The 15,525-nt window shown below is 31.4% G+C and overlaps 8 protein-coding genes across 8 annotated transcripts; 5 read left to right on the top strand and 3 right to left on the bottom strand.

Moving 5' to 3' along the window:
* Positions 1-34: 34 nt before the first annotated feature.
* On the top strand, positions 35-2,030 carry PPL_06249 (ZZ-type zinc finger-containing protein; the record flags this gene model as incomplete). Its single annotated transcript, XM_020577112.1, has 7 exons — positions 35-47; positions 143-218; positions 308-420; positions 448-491; positions 580-1,665; positions 1,739-1,931; positions 2,008-2,030. The coding sequence occupies 7 exons, from the start codon at positions 35-37 to the stop codon at positions 2,028-2,030; spliced, it is 1,548 nt and encodes a 515-aa protein (XP_020432786.1).
* Positions 2,031-3,116: 1,086 nt separating this feature from the next.
* PPL_06248 (uncharacterized protein) lies at positions 3,117-5,005 on the top strand (the record flags this gene model as incomplete). Its single annotated transcript, XM_020577111.1, has 4 exons — positions 3,117-3,505; positions 3,592-3,966; positions 4,042-4,779; positions 4,870-5,005. The coding sequence occupies 4 exons, from the start codon at positions 3,117-3,119 to the stop codon at positions 5,003-5,005; spliced, it is 1,638 nt and encodes a 545-aa protein (XP_020432785.1).
* Positions 5,006-5,380: 375 nt separating this feature from the next.
* Positions 5,381-6,188, top strand: PPL_06247 (hemerythrin domain-containing protein; the record flags this gene model as incomplete). The annotated part of the gene is made up of 2 exons (XM_020577110.1): positions 5,381-5,479; positions 5,547-6,188. The coding sequence occupies 2 exons, from the start codon at positions 5,381-5,383 to the stop codon at positions 6,186-6,188; spliced, it is 741 nt and encodes a 246-aa protein (XP_020432784.1).
* A 341-nt stretch (positions 6,189-6,529) lies between these two features.
* Positions 6,530-7,841, bottom strand: PPL_06246 (leucine-rich repeat-containing protein; the record flags this gene model as incomplete). The annotated part of the gene is made up of 4 exons (XM_020577109.1): positions 6,530-6,806; positions 6,931-7,398; positions 7,470-7,729; positions 7,800-7,841. The coding sequence occupies 4 exons, from the start codon at positions 7,839-7,841 to the stop codon at positions 6,530-6,532; spliced, it is 1,047 nt and encodes a 348-aa protein (XP_020432783.1).
* A 298-nt stretch (positions 7,842-8,139) lies between these two features.
* commd8 (COMM domain-containing protein 8) lies at positions 8,140-8,909 on the top strand (the record flags this gene model as incomplete). Its single annotated transcript, XM_020577108.1, has 3 exons — positions 8,140-8,556; positions 8,650-8,808; positions 8,886-8,909. The coding sequence occupies 3 exons, from the start codon at positions 8,140-8,142 to the stop codon at positions 8,907-8,909; spliced, it is 600 nt and encodes a 199-aa protein (XP_020432782.1).
* A 198-nt stretch (positions 8,910-9,107) lies between these two features.
* Positions 9,108-9,798, bottom strand: trappc2l (trafficking protein particle complex subunit 2-like protein; the record flags this gene model as incomplete). The annotated part of the gene is made up of 4 exons (XM_020577107.1): positions 9,108-9,218; positions 9,311-9,462; positions 9,566-9,668; positions 9,760-9,798. 4 exons carry the CDS (start codon positions 9,796-9,798, stop codon positions 9,108-9,110), a joined length of 405 nt encoding a protein of 134 aa, XP_020432781.1.
* A 281-nt stretch (positions 9,799-10,079) lies between these two features.
* Positions 10,080-11,114, top strand: PPL_06243 (exosome complex component RRP43; the record flags this gene model as incomplete). Its single annotated transcript, XM_020577106.1, has 3 exons — positions 10,080-10,326; positions 10,448-10,696; positions 10,774-11,114. 3 exons carry the CDS (start codon positions 10,080-10,082, stop codon positions 11,112-11,114), a joined length of 837 nt encoding a protein of 278 aa, XP_020432780.1.
* A 225-nt stretch (positions 11,115-11,339) lies between these two features.
* On the bottom strand, positions 11,340-15,246 carry adprt2 (polyADP-ribosyltransferase; the record flags this gene model as incomplete). Its single annotated transcript, XM_020577105.1, has 6 exons — positions 11,340-11,447; positions 11,547-12,401; positions 12,974-13,648; positions 13,720-14,179; positions 14,258-14,475; positions 14,584-15,246. The coding sequence occupies 6 exons, from the start codon at positions 15,244-15,246 to the stop codon at positions 11,340-11,342; spliced, it is 2,979 nt and encodes a 992-aa protein (XP_020432779.1).
* Between the last annotated feature and the right edge of the window lie 279 nt (positions 15,247-15,525).

The raw sequence follows: 15,525 nt of genomic DNA, 5'->3' as shown, positions 1-15,525 counted from the left end.
TTTATTTATAAATAATAATAATAATACTACTAAAATGACTGTTATTGGTATGTATAGTTTAGTTTAGTTTATTATTTACTTGTAACAAAGTTTAATACAATTGTACTTATCTTTTTATTTTGAAAAAATCTTTATTAAATAGAAATATCTGATGGACAGTTGCATTCAGAGTTAAAGAAAGCAGGTGAAAAGTTAGTTATTGTAGATTTCACTGCTGTGTAAGTTTATCATTAATATTAGCTATTTAATAAGAAAAGATTTCAATCATTAATCATCATCATCATCATCATTATTTAATATATTTTAGATGGTGTGGACCATGTCGTATGATTTCACCAGTTTTTGAACAACTTGCATCTCAACCACAATACCAACAAAAAGCTGTATTTTTAAAGTGTGACGTTGATAAATGTCGTGTATGTATAAACAAAACTTGATTATCATTAGTGAGAGAGAGAAAGAGAAAGAGAAAGAAAGAGAGTGAATGGGAAGTAAGAGATTATCATCATCATTTTAGTTTTTTTTTAATGGAAATAATAATCTAATTTATAATGATAATATTTTTATTGCTCTAATTAGGCAACTGCACAACAATGTTCAGTATCGGCAATGCCAACTTTCCAATTCTTTTTGAATTCAAAGAAGGTTGCAGAGTTTTCAGGTGCTGATCCAGGTCAATTGAAATCGACACTCGAGAAGTATCTACCTGCGAATGTATCGTTCAATACACCGGGACATGCTCTAGGTAGCGGTGGTTCTGGTACCTCTAGATTGTTGGACTTACAGAATCAGATGCCAAAGACCAGCAACGAACCATTGAAAGCAAACCCACAGATGTTATCAGAGTTGAAGGAAATGGGATTCCCAGAGAATAGAGCGGTCAAAGCACTCTTGATCGTAAAGAATGAATCGACCAACGCCGCCATGGAATGGATTTTCGCAAATATGGATAATCCCGATATTGATGAACCTTTATCAAATGATAATAATAACAATAATAACAATAATAACAATAATAATAATAATAATAGTTCAACTACAACAACTACTTCATCAACAACAACGGATTCATCTTCATCAACTACAACACCATCATCTTCAACATCCGAACCAACTTTACATAATGCATTATGTGATATCTGTACACAACAAATTGTTGGTATCAGATACAAGTGTAATAAGTGTCCAAACTATGATTTGTGTCAGGTTTGTAAGGATTCCGGTAAGCATCCGGCTGATCATGATTTCACTGCACACGAAAAAGACATTGTAAATCCACAGTTGACCGACGAGGAGCGAAAGTTGCAGCGTGAAAAGTTGGAGGCACGTATCCTCGAGCTCCGTAAGAAGAAGGCAGAGGACGAAGCCAAGCGTGAGATTGATCGTGAAATCACTCGTAGATCCAGTGGCAAGATGCAACAGGAATCACTCACCAAGTGGCAAGAACAACAGATCAAGCGTGAAACTGAAAAGGCCAAGAAGGAGAAGGAAGATGAACTCAGAGCCAAACAACGTATTCGTGATAAGATCGCTCAAGACAAGCTCGAGAGAGCTGCCAAGAAGACCGGTACTCCAGTTCCTGAAGCCGCTCCAGCTGCCGCACCTGCGCCTGCAGTTGTAACACCAACCGCTCCAACTGCCGTACCAGATCAAGTTTTAATTCAAGTATGTATTATCATATCGATACGTGTAGAATAATTATTATGTGATACTGATATACTATTTTTTATTCTTTTAGATTCGTTTACAAACAGGTGAAGTTGTTAGAGCAACATTTAAACCAACCGATACATTGAGCACTGTTCATGCACATTTGGCTGCCAATGGACAGAGTGGATCTTTCAAACTTTCGACCACCTATCCAAGAAAGATTTACGATAGTGCAGAAATGAAATCAACAACATTGTTGGCAGCTGGATTGGTACCAAATGGTAAATATGAATTCAAATGTTATCCATTTTTTTTATTTACATATTGTAATAACACTTTTTTTTTTTTCTATTTTAGGTACTTTAATGGTTACTAAATAAAACAATCAAATAATACACACAATTTATTTTAAAGAATAATAATAATAAATTTTCAAACTGATCAAAAGTTTAACTGCAATCTGAGTTTCCAATTGGATTCACCAGACCTGTAAAATAAAAAATCAACCACCATTAAAATCATATTTTTAATATTCTACAAAGTTGATTGATCTGATTGGTTAAAATTTTAATGAGATTAGATTTGATTAACAATATTCTAATTAATATGTTACTAATATATTAACAAATTAATAAATTACTAATTTTAAATTTTTAAATATTTATTTATTATAATTTTAATTTTGGATTTTCAATGATCAAGTGATACTGACTGATGTGTTGTTAATGTCAATCTATTAATATAAAAATATTTGAAATTAATAGTTTTAATTTGGTGGTGGTCTGATTTTATTGGGGTGAAAATATTTGATTCTGATTTTAATTTTATTTATTTATTAATATAATCAATTTACATATTCGTCGTTCAAAAAATAAATACTATTCCAAATAATATACTTAAAATAAAATCTATCTATTTTAAAATAATAATATTTCAGTTTGAGGAGTGGTGTTTTTATGTTTACCTTTGATTTTCACCAACAGTAAAAATGTGATGAAAAAACCAACACTATACAAAAAAACGAACCAACCAATTAAAACAATAATACATCATCTTGAATACCACCACCAACAACAGTATGATATTTATCACAAGAGAAAATGAGAGTGAGGAGAATGATGATGTTATTGGTATTGTTATTTAAGATGGTTTGTGATTGTTTTTGTAAATTATAGTAATATATAAAAATAGTTCATTTATCAAACAAACAACACTAAATAATCCAACAATAAAATCAAACAAATAAAATTATTTATTATAATATTCTTTTTTTCTTATCTTTCTTTTTCTTTTTTCCTTTTTTTCTTTTTTTTTTTTAATATTTAAATATTCAAATAATAGTATTGTTTTAAAAAAATTGTTGTTTTAATATAGTAAAAAAAATATTATGAAACAATCATCATTCTTTGTATAAAAATATATATAAATATATAATAATGTTTAATCTAATAAAAATAATATTTTTAATGTTAAATTTTAATTGGATATTACCAGTTTTTGGTGGTTCCGATCGATATGCTGACCAACAAAAATATACATATTTTACATCAGATTTGAAATTGAGTAAATATCCTCAAGGCTATTGTGGTGGCACACCAATAGAATCGTGTGACTATGAAAAATATGGCGAAGCTGTAATCCTTACCTCTGGTGTAACACTTATCATTGCATTCACAATTCTCATCATCTCTATTTTCTTTTGGCTTGGCAGATCAACTTTGTTTGGTGGTTGTCACGGATCCCGAGGATTCTTTGTTCCCAAAGGTAGATTCATCGAGCAATTTGGCGAAGGTTACACAAATTGTCAAATATTTACACTAAGAGTTGTTGTTATAATTTTAGTTGGATGTTCAATGTAAGTGGAGAAATAGAAAAAAAAAAAGAAGAAAACAAATAATATTAATAATTATTATTTTCCTTTTTATTGTATTTAACAAAAAGTCCATTATTTATAACTTGTTTACATGGAAATGTTAAATTAACAAATGGATTAAAAAATATAGGTAAAGAGATTTGTGATAAAGCAGACGAAACCTATAAGGAGGTTTATAACATTACACAACAATTGAATTCGACGGAATTCGAAAGATTGGAAATCTATGCCAACATCACTGACAAAGAGATACTCTACCAACAAGTTCAGAATATCTTGCAAGATGCTATTGGCCTAAAGAAAGATGCACATGGAATAAATGACCGTGTCATTCACTATAACACTTATCGTAACAGTATTACTCTTGTTGTATTAATATTTGCTCTCATAGCATGCGGTGTCTTGGCTTTTTCTATTTTTAATATTCCACAACTAGCTTTTATGTATGTACATATATATTGTTGTTAATTTTTAAATTAAACCTAAAAAGTACTAATTATTTCCAATGAAATTAATAGGTCTGCGATTATCATAATTATAATATTACCATTGATGTGGATTACTTTCAGTGTCCACTACTCTAGTAATTTCTTAATTTCCGATCTTTGTCAATCCTATACTATTAACTATGGAAACGGAACCGTTTCACAAGCCAACTTTACCAATCCTCTTGTAAATGAGGTGTTTAATGGCTGCCAGAATGGAAGTGCCACGATGTCTGTCTTTGATGATCTGGTGACCACCGTTACTGGATTGTTGAATAGCTCGTACACTGAGGCGTGTGGCGATGGTGGTTTCGGAAGTTTGTGTGACTTGCAGTTCGACGACTATCCCGACGGCTACCAACATCCACCGGTCAAGAGAAACGTCCTCGATTGCAGTGGACTGCCGGCGTGTAACAACAAAACGATCGAACTCTACACTAATGTTTCGATCTACGATTTTGAATATGGATGCTATCGTGGCGCCGATCCTGCGGAATGTCCGTTCAACGCTGGAAACAACGCACAGCAATGTCTGCAATCCGGTGGCAAACTAGTGACCTGCCACGTCAAACAACTACCATCTGTCAAAGACTGCGAAGCCCAGTGTAAGAACCAAGACATCGCAAACTATAGTCAGACCGCAGTCGATGGTGTCGACGCACTCCTTATATTCCAGGGCATCTGGTCGAACCAAGTACTACCACTAATTAGCTGTGCCAATTTGGTGCCATTTGTAAAATCAATTGAATATCAACTTTGTGAAGAGGAATAGTAAGTGTTTAACCGAACTTTTTTTTTTTGAAATCGTAGTAACAACAATCTCATTCTAAACTAACTATTTTTCTTGTAATTTTACTAAAGTGATTATGTTCAACAATTAGTTGCTCCAACTTGTTTGTTTGCAATATTACTTATTGCTGTTGGTATTGTGTCAGTGTTGGCATCAAAGAGGTTCAACAAACATAACCAAAGATGTCATAATGAAAAAAAACATTAAAAAAAAATTAATAAAATTTTAATATTTCTTAATTTTTTAAAAAAATGTTCAGATTTATTTTTTGTGGGTCGACTGTTTTTTTGATGTTTATTTTGTGGTGTTTAATCACATATTCTATTAATAAAATTATTCAAATTGATCAGTTTGAATGTTTTTTATGTTAATGCGAAAATTGACAGTTTCAAGTTTCTTAAAGAAATAAACTAATAAAAAAGTTTTATAGTTTTCTGTTTATATAAATTAAGTTGTATCTAAATAGAAATCATTCAACAAACAATCAAAAAACCATTCTTATATTTAATATTTAAATTCACAAACAATCATTATTATTTTTAACTTTTATATTCACAAAATAAACAATAATTGTCTAACAAAATGTCTATTATCAAAGAAAATAATAAATTCATATACACTAAATCAGATTATACTGATATTCTAGCCAATAAAGATTTTCATATGCCTGGTTGGATTTGGGTAAACTATCAATTTAAATATTGAAACTTGCTTGCAAGAAATCTTATTCTAATATTAAAAACCTTAGGCACATTCTACAATATTTAGAGCTTTCGAACTAATTGAGAATAAATTAAATTCATGGAATCCAAAATCAGTTGGTGAAATATCCACTGTGGTCAAGGCAATTCGTAATGTTTTCGAATTTCTCCATCAACATCATCACCATGAAGATGAATTAGTATTTCCAATACTAAAAGATCAATCAGAGGACATCAAGAATCTCTTGGTGAAGCTAGACGAACAACACGTAGAGTGGGACAGACTACAAGGTGAAGTAAACGATATCATCAACAGTCTTCTCTCTATAAAATCAGTACAAGATCAAATAGAGGATGTCGATCGAATCATTAGAGAGCTTTGCTTGAAATTCAGTGAAACAAGACACTGTGTTGTATCTCACTTTTTGGACGAAGAACAAACTCTTCTACCTATAGTAGTGACCATACCAAAAAATAAGCAAAACGATATAGCCAATCATATCCAAACACAGTCAAGAAAGGACAGACTTTTTAAATTCTCTGTTTGTCTTATAAATGATGCTGCACAACATGATAAAGCAGTTGAAAACTCATTCAACAGCGAAGTTCCATGGTTAATTAGAAAGTTGGTTGTTGGTCTTTGGAAAAAGAGTGAATACAATTGGTTCCTCAAAGCTCTTGAGGTATAATTTTATATATTAAATGAAATTTGTAAATATTTATTTTTCTATTTTTATTGTAATAAAATTTAAATTGTGGTGAAATCAATAAGCTTTCCAGTTTCTTTGTACACTCATACTTTGAAATCTAATAATGATTTGATTTTAATATGTTGATATTTCTTTCGTTTCATTTAGACCAAGTAAGAAGATAAGAAATATTGGTACCTGTACAAACTACTTAATTATATTGGCAACAATGTAAATCCATTACCAAACTTAAAGAAAAAGGGATAAAAACTATTTTTTCTGAATAAGCTTACATTTATATTTATTTTATAATTTAACAGTTATCTTGCAATCATTTGATTTTATTCGAATAAATTACTCTTCTTTCTATCCTTCTGAGAACTAAGATAACTATCGATATCGAAATCTTTACTTAAACCACTCTTTTCCTCAAAGTCACCAAATAGATCGTCATCAATATCCGCTACTTTCTTTGTTGTCGATGTTGTAGATTTTTTCTTTGAGGAACCAAACAAATCGTCTTCGTCATCATCTACGAAAGTAATAGACGAAGCTTTCTTTGGTGCTGCTGCTGGCTTTTTCTTTTCAAACTTATTCAAATCGTCATCTGTGCTGAACCTATCAAAGTAGTAAAGTAAAGTAAAGTATTAAAATTACATTGAAACTTTTGATATTTTCGTTGTTGTTGTTTTTGTTGTTGTTGTTGTTGCTGCTGCTATTAAAATATGTATCATAAACTTACAATGAATCATCAACATCATCCTTTTCAAATGAAATAGATTTTGGTTTTGAACTTGATTCAAAGAGAACGTCTTCGTCAATGACCAACTTCTTCTTGATTTCTCTGTTTACTTCTCTTACGGTTGGTTCAGATGAAGCTGCTTGTGCTGCTGCTGCTGGTGTTGGAGATGGAGTTGGAGTTGGCTTTGGTTGTTCCACTGGCTTTGGAGTTGGTTTTGGTTGTTCAACTGGTTTTGGAGTTGGTGTTGCTACTGGAGTTGGTTTTGGTTGTTCGACTGGTTTTGGAGTTGGTGCTGGTGTTGCGGCTACTGGTGCCGGTGTTGACTTTGGTTGTTCAACAACTTTTGGTACTGGCTTGGCAACTACATGTGGTTCATCTTCCTCTTCATCGTCTTTATCACCACCGTTTGACAGTGGATCTTTTACAATTGGAAGTTTAGATGCTTCTCTTTCTTCATTGGAGATTTCTCTGTTTTCATTAAAATATATTGTGTTAGAAAAGATAAAATAACAAAATTGATCAATCAATCTAATACATACTTTCCATCCAATACTTGTAAGGTTGGAATGCTACCAACAACGGTATGACGATAGTTTGGTGCTTTAGTTACTGGATTACCAATTAGATTGAGTTCACGAAGCTTTGGCAAATCAAAAAGACCTTTAATATGACGGATTTGTTGAAGACGATTCTGACTGAGATCGAGAACTTCCAAACACTTTAATCTAGCGAATGAAGATACCTCTATAACACCAATTGAATCAAGTGATAATTCACTGACTGATCCAATATCGATTTTCTAATGAATGATCATATATTAATAATCAAAAGTAATCAATTACTATAAATGTTATAAAATTGCTACATACTTTGCCTAGTTTTTGACTAAGATTGTCTGGTGTTAACTTCATTCTTTATTATTATCTACTGTTTCTATATATTATATCAAATGAATCTATTTCAATTTTAAAAATGATTTATATATTAGCAAAAAGAAGTTATATAAAAAGAAGAAGCTTTGCTTTTTGAGAATTAAACAAAAAAAAAAAGACTCTTTTCATTATGAAAATTCATTTAATTTTTCATAATATCTTTGATCAATCAGCAGTGTGTCAGGAGGCTTTCATTTTTAATTTTTTTAATTTAGTTTTAAATTTATAGTTGTTTTTTTATTAATTATTTATATATATTTCAGTGTAAAGGAAAAAGATGACTGGAAATAAATATCATAGTATTCAAGGTGCTTCTAATCAACAAGAGTTACTCTATGGCGATTTAAAGTTGGTGAATTCAATCACTGGTCAGAATCTCGTACAAACATTGATTCACAGTGTGATCGATCATATCTGTGGTAGAACTATTCCCGTTGACTTTTCAATCTATGGTTTACAGACAATCCGAACACTCTTTGAACGTTTGGCTGTGTTTGTCAGTCGTGTTGTCGGACGTGAACTAAAGAGAGAGCAGATCGTGGAGGATCTAAAGACTGCTGCAGTTCAAGACGATTCAATCAATACGATCGCTGATGCCATTGTATCACGTTATCAAGATATCAAACGTGAACTAACAGAGAAACTATCTTCTATTTCATCTTCATCTCTAACTGATTTCGATTGGAAAATGAATGTATGTTTACTAAAATCAATCAATCAATCTATAGAGCTATCTGATCAACCTTTTTTCGATAACAGACTAACACTCAATTGCTTTATTTAACAGCTTATATTATCAAGTGATAAGATAAACAGTGTAAATGAAAATGTATTAATGTTGAACCTCACTATTGATCACCATGAAGAAAAGAAAGAACAATTGTTGGTTGAACTATCAAAGAAGGATTTAGATCAATTACTTTCGCAATTCGAACAAATCAATAGTGTAAGTATAGTTAGTTAGTTAAAGAATGTTTAGATATGATTTACTAATAAGAATATATGTTAATTTTTGTTGTGTAGGTGGTACAATCATTAAAGATTTAAAACTACATTAATATTATTTGTATCAATAAAAAATAAAATAAATTATTAAAAACAACAACTTTTGTAAAAGAAAGAGAATAAACAAAACAATGTATTTACATTAACTGACTTTCTTGCTTATCTTTTATCTTTTTGAGTTATTGTTTGTTTGTTTTTAAATATTTATTGTTTTGTTTTATGTTTTATTATATTATATTATTACAGGGATTGTACAATGGCAGCTACATCATTTTGAAAGATCTTTGATTCAATCTTTTTATTTGCTTTGTAGAATGGATTGCTTGCTGTTCTTACATAACGTAAATGTAACTTTTTAAAGAACTATATATAGTTGTTTTTTGATTAGTATAATATAAATATGATAACAAATTGTTAACAATCAACAAGACTCCTCTACTTACAACTTTAATATCAGAATCTTTGATATCAGTAGTATCTAATACTACGATGATAAACTTTATCTTTGTATTTGTCAAGAATCCATATACCTTGTAATCCTCTGTTGGGTATAGCAAACCCAAATACATATCGTTTGAAACTTTCTTTACACCGGCTGTTCAATAAAAATAATATTATTTTAGTTGTATTAGTAAGTAAGTATATGTATTGCTAATCAAACGAGATTAAGTTCTTTAAAATCATCGATGTGTACATACGTTTGTCTTCAATGATATCCAATGAACAATGTACAATATAATGTAGTTTCAATCTATTCTCTTCAGTACCACCTGAAAAGTCTTGAAAATATAATGGATCATTCTAACATTGATTAATCAAAAATATTATATTATAAATATTAATAAAAAAGGTGCTACTTTTAAAAGATCGATCTATTCTTATCAAAACCTACTGCTTTTCCAACAACTGCTACACAAACAATCTTCTTCATCTTTTATTTACAGCTTTGTTATGTTGATTTTGAAATTGCGTTTTAAAAAGAAATGTAAACAACAAAGTAATCTTCTACTACTCTTTAATAATATGTATAAATAATTTTATTTTTAAATCAATGATCAATAACTATCTTGAAAATGATCAAATTAATTTAATATTTGATTTTAAAAAAAATAAAAAATTTGATTTTTATGATTTTGGAAAAGGAGAAAACGACGAAAGTCATTGTTTTTCCAAACAGATAAATTAGATTAGGTTATATATATATTTTAGAGAATGGAGGCATTTCAAAAGATTCATCCACTAGAGTTTTATAGAAAGTTTCTAGAGAGATCGGTGAGACCAGATGGTAGATCATTACAACGTATAAGAAACACAACAGTATCGGCAGGTTCAATTCTGACTGCTGACGGTTCATCATTCGTAAAGATTGGAAATACCTCTGTCATTTGTGGTGTACGTGCTGAGATTGCTGAGAAACAACAAGATCAAACAACATCCAATACTTGTAAATCTCAAATTAGTATGTACATCTAGATTAATTACTAATCGTTTTTTTAAAAAGAAAGAAGAATGAAAGTGAGTGAGTGTATACTAATATCAAAACACAAATTGCTATTAAAACTACAATATTTTTATATTAGTTGTAAATATTGAAATGGGACCAATATGCTCAAATATATTTTCATCGACTAAACCATCAGAGAAAGCAATGTCGTTGTGCACACAACTGAATCAATTGGTACAACTGTTGGATATCGATCCGAAACAACTGTACTTTGATGTCGATGGAAAGTATCTTTGGTATCTCTATGTCGATTTATATTGTTTGGATTACAATGGTAATATATTGGATGCTGCTATCATTGCAATGTTGAGTGCTCTAAAGAATGGTATGAATTTAATTATATAAATAGTTATTTTAACAACAATATAACTTTAGATTATTATTAACCTATTATCATTTTAGTTAAATTACCAAAAGGTGTAGTTAGTGATGATGGTAGTGAAGTATATAAAGAAGAAGATACAATGAGAACATTGATTATAAATTCATATTTGATACCGTTGTCGTTTGCGGTGATCGATGAGTACGTGCTGTCAGATCCATCGTTGGAAGAGGAGAAGCTGTCTAACGGTAGCATATCGATTGTATATAACGAGAAGAGAGAACTTTGTTTACAACTATACTCTGGTATCACGCCACTAGACGAAAAGACTCTACAACAATGTTTAGATCAAACAAAACAACGTACTCAAGAAATCAAAGATTTAATCGATCAATCAATAAACGACTCAAAAGATAAATAAATAATAAACTAATATTAAAAATAAATAATAAAGAAAACTTTATAACTATAAAACTATAAAACTAACTATATATAACAAAAAAAATATACTATTAAAAACTCTTTTTTTTTTAATATTTAAAAATGTATTATTTTTTTAATGTATTATTATTATTATCATTTATATATAATGTTGTTTTGTATTGTATTGTTTTGTTTATGATTTGTTATTAATATATATTATAATTTAAACTTTTGACATATCTGAAGCAATATCTTCTTTCTTCTTTTCTCTTAACAACTTTGCATATTCGATAACATTCTTTTGTCTTTCTAATTCCTTCAATTCCATAGCCTATATTTAGTTATGAATAAAATCAATAAAACAATGATTAGTATACTAAAAACAAACACAAAGAATGATTATTATTATTATTGTTATTATTATAATTACATTAATCTCTTCTAATTTCATCTTTGCGAAATCAAACAATGGAGAGTTTTCACCTGGTTGATAGAAGAATCTAGAGTTTCTCTTTGATTTCTCACGTGGATCGATTTCGGAAGCGGCCAAAAGTTGTTCACGACGTTTGTAGAGAGCGTATTTGAGTTCACGGTATTGTGTGAGTTGGAATGTCTCTTCGGCGGTGTAGTCGTCGTTACGATGTAGGTCTTTGTACTCTTTGATTGAATCACGCACTGCAACCAGTCTGGCATTGACGACATCGATGTCGTCGATGTTCTCTGGGTTGACATCGGCATACTTCTCTGCCAACGACATGTCTATCTGTTCGCCATCGACCAACTCGCTAATCAACAAATCGTTATTCTTCTGTTGCTGTGAGTTCAACATCTTCTTGACCAGCGAACGAGCGGACACTGCACGAACCTGCTGCTTGCCACTGGCAATGTCTGCCTCGAGATGTGCCTCCTTTGTTTCGTACTTGATCTTGTTGATCATATCGAGCAGGTCGGACGATGCATTCTCGTAGGCGACGGCCTGCTCCTGTGTCGAGATGATCTTACCGGTGTTGGGACCGGTCAAGTCATGCATCGCTTCGACCATAGCATTGACCTGTTGTTTGATGTCACCAAACTGATTGATAACGGGTGGTTCCGAGAGTCTCTCTAGGATCTTTGATGATTTAATGGTATCCCAATCGACTTTTTCACGTTTCAATTGTGTGTATATCTTTTTAGAGACCATACGCTTTGCATAGTTTCTTTGTTGCATCAAAAGACCACCGTTGATCTCCAACAAACATGTTTTTAATCCTGTTTTCAACATTTTTACTATATTTCCTAGGATCTATTTACTATAAATATAAAATATGAAAATAAATATAAAATATAAAATAAAAAATTGAAGTTTATTGATCAAAAAAATTTTTAATCATATTCGTTTTTCACTCATATCACATTATCACAATATCATTCGATTGATTGAAAAAAAAAAAAAAAAAATTACAATTTTTTTTCGTTACAAATTTTTTTTTGGAAAAAACAAAAAAAAAAATTAAAAGTACTACTTTTATTTGTAATAATTTCATTTTATTAACAGATAGAAATCAAGTTCACGTGGACCTTCATTCATGAATTTTGAATAATTAAACTTATTTCCATTTCTGGATTACATCATGATGATTTACTGAAATCAGAATTGATATTGAAATTGTATTATGATTAACAATATGTAGTAGAAAAGTTTGACTTTGTTAAGAGTTACAAATATTTGTGTTTGATATAGTTTTAATTTTATTTATATAGAAATTTTGTTATACAGGTTGTAAAGCTTTGCGAAATTGGTTTTGGTTTTGATTTTTTGTGTGTTGATTGATGATCTCTTTAGTATTTGAGTTGTAACAAATATCTTAAATTCACTTGAGAAACATCGTAGACTACATATTGATGTTCGGAGCAAGATGTTGATTTGTATGGTGATGGAACAATCTTTCCGTATGGGATGTCAAAACCGTCGGCATGTTTGTGGACCATGGAGGGATCTGGCTCCTTCATACCGAGTGCCAATGTACTGTCTGAACCGGGTTGTGGCTTCTCCATGTAGGTATCACGGTAGAGATCGGCGGTCTTGCCAAGAGCGACATCACCCAAGAACATACAGAAATCGTCGGTTCCAGAGGTACGACAGTAGGCGGCCGACAACGACATGATATCGGCAAAGTAGATACCCTTACCGAAACGATAACCAGAGACCGGTGCTTCTGGTGGTGCAATTCTCAGACCCTGAGAAATGATACCGACAAAGTTGGTCAATCTACTACCGTGCCACAATAACTTTCTGTTTCCAAGTGATTTCTTTGTCTCGAAACGACCGGTCTCACCTTCTCTGTTGATTCTGAACAAACTGATGATCTTTGGTGTCTTTCCGGCGTAGGTATTCGAAACGTAGGTAGCAATGTTATTGTACTCTTCGGAGCCGACTTCAATTGGTTGAATATCACATTTCAATTGTTTGTAATGAGCATCAATAATATTGGAATCATCATTATCTGATTCCTTGATAAGATTTGCTGCAATTTCAATATCAGCAAGTGCCTACAAGTAAATTTAAAGTATTAGTTCTCCATATAATTATATTCAATTTTATAAAAATTACAAAAACTTACTGTTAACATATCCATCTTTTCTTTTACCATGAAAAGTGAGTTGATGACGGGTGGAACTCTCATACCGAAAGCATGTGGAATGGCGGTGTAGAATCTACTGGAGAGATCGACCAACGTGTCACCTCTTGCCGATGGCTTGGTGATCTTCTCTTCTATTGCCTTCAACACTTCGTAACCCTTGAGAATCTGATTCTTTGAGAGTTTACCGAGTGGCATCTTTTTGAGATCGTAGTCGGCTTCAATCATAGTCTTCTTCATCATCTTCAAATCAAAGATCAACTTGATAAAGTTTTGAACACGATTATCGAGTTTACTCTCACCCTGATGAACGGCCTTCTTCTTCTCTGCCTTTGGCTTGTCGTCCTTGACGGTATAGTCAATCTCTACCAAATCATATTTACCTGGATACTTTACAAATGGTTTTCCACTGTTAAAATCATTCTTTGTTTTCTCTTTATACCTGTACAATAAAAAGGGTGTTAGCATATGTTATTTATAAATTATCATTATTACTATTATTATTTTTATTATAACTTACTTTTTCGAGAAAGATGCCATTGCTTGGTTCTTGTTGGTGTATGATTCAATCTTGCTTTGACCGACCAAACCTTCACGTCCCCAACGATTCCATACGTAATACATTCCACCATTGTCAGCTTCCAACAATTGGATGATATAGAATTTATTGTTGTTATTCTTAATCTCTGTTTGGTTCAATGTAGCATCCCAAACGGTACCATCATCATACACATGAGTCTAATAGTTTGTGAAAAAAAAAAAAAAAAAAAAAAAAAAAAAAGTTAAATATTAATTTCCAATGGTTCTTGTTGTTGAGTGTGTTTTTCAATATTTGATTAAACTTACAACATTAACTTGTGCACAATTAATATCTACAGCACATCTACCCTTAATCTTAATGGTGGTTTTGGTTGATACCTCTTCTTCGTCGGATGAATCCAAGTCAGAGTCGACCTCAGCCATGAGTTTCTCTTTCTCCTTCTCCTCTTTGGTCTTTTTTGGCTCAGCTGCAGCCTTGGATCTCTTTCTGGTTGTTGGTTTCGCTGGTTCCTCATCCTCTACATCTGGTTCTTGTGCAACGGGTGCAACTTCTGGTTCTTTTTCTTTCTCTTTTTCCTCTTCTTCTTCTTCTTCTTCTTTATCCTCTTTGGCTTCAGCAATCTTAATGGCATAGTCCTTCTCTGATTGCTTGGCATTCTTTTCGATCGATTTCAAAAAGAAATCCTCTGAAACGATTTGATTACCATTTTTGACACCCTTGAGGAAATTGAGACCGGCACGATGACCGACCGACTTATCGTAATCTGCTTGAGTTGTTACGATGTGAGTTACTTTGGAAGCGTTATAGACTTTGGCGACCGATCCACCTTTATCAGTGATCTTGCCTAACAATACGCTTTGAGTGGTGGTAAACGATGATCCAATGGCCATCACCACCATTCCACTGAACATTGAATTTGATGCCTCAGCATCATCACTTGCACTGATAGTTCTCTTCTTTGGTGGCATTTCTAATTAATATCCAATTTCTAAATACAATATTAATTTAACTAACTAACTAATTAATTAATAATAATAATTATGTGTTACAAAAATAATGATGAGGAAAGTTTAATAAAAAATTTTGTTGGGAGTTTTTTTTGCAATAATAAAATTGAGTAAAAAAAAAAAAAAAAAAGGAGTATTTAAGTTTGCAAAAAAAATAAATCCATTTTTCCAAAAAAAAAAATCTTCTTCGAAAAAAAAACTTTTCAATCTTAATTTGGTGATTTTTGCAAAAATGCACAA

The sequence above is a fragment of the Heterostelium album genome (assembly GCF_000004825.1).
Source record: "Heterostelium album PN500 unplaced genomic scaffold PPL_contig15, whole genome shotgun sequence".
In the NCBI taxonomy this organism is placed as follows: domain Eukaryota; phylum Evosea; class Eumycetozoa; order Acytosteliales; family Acytosteliaceae; genus Heterostelium; species Heterostelium album.
This window is presented reverse-complemented; position numbering and strand designations above follow the sequence as displayed.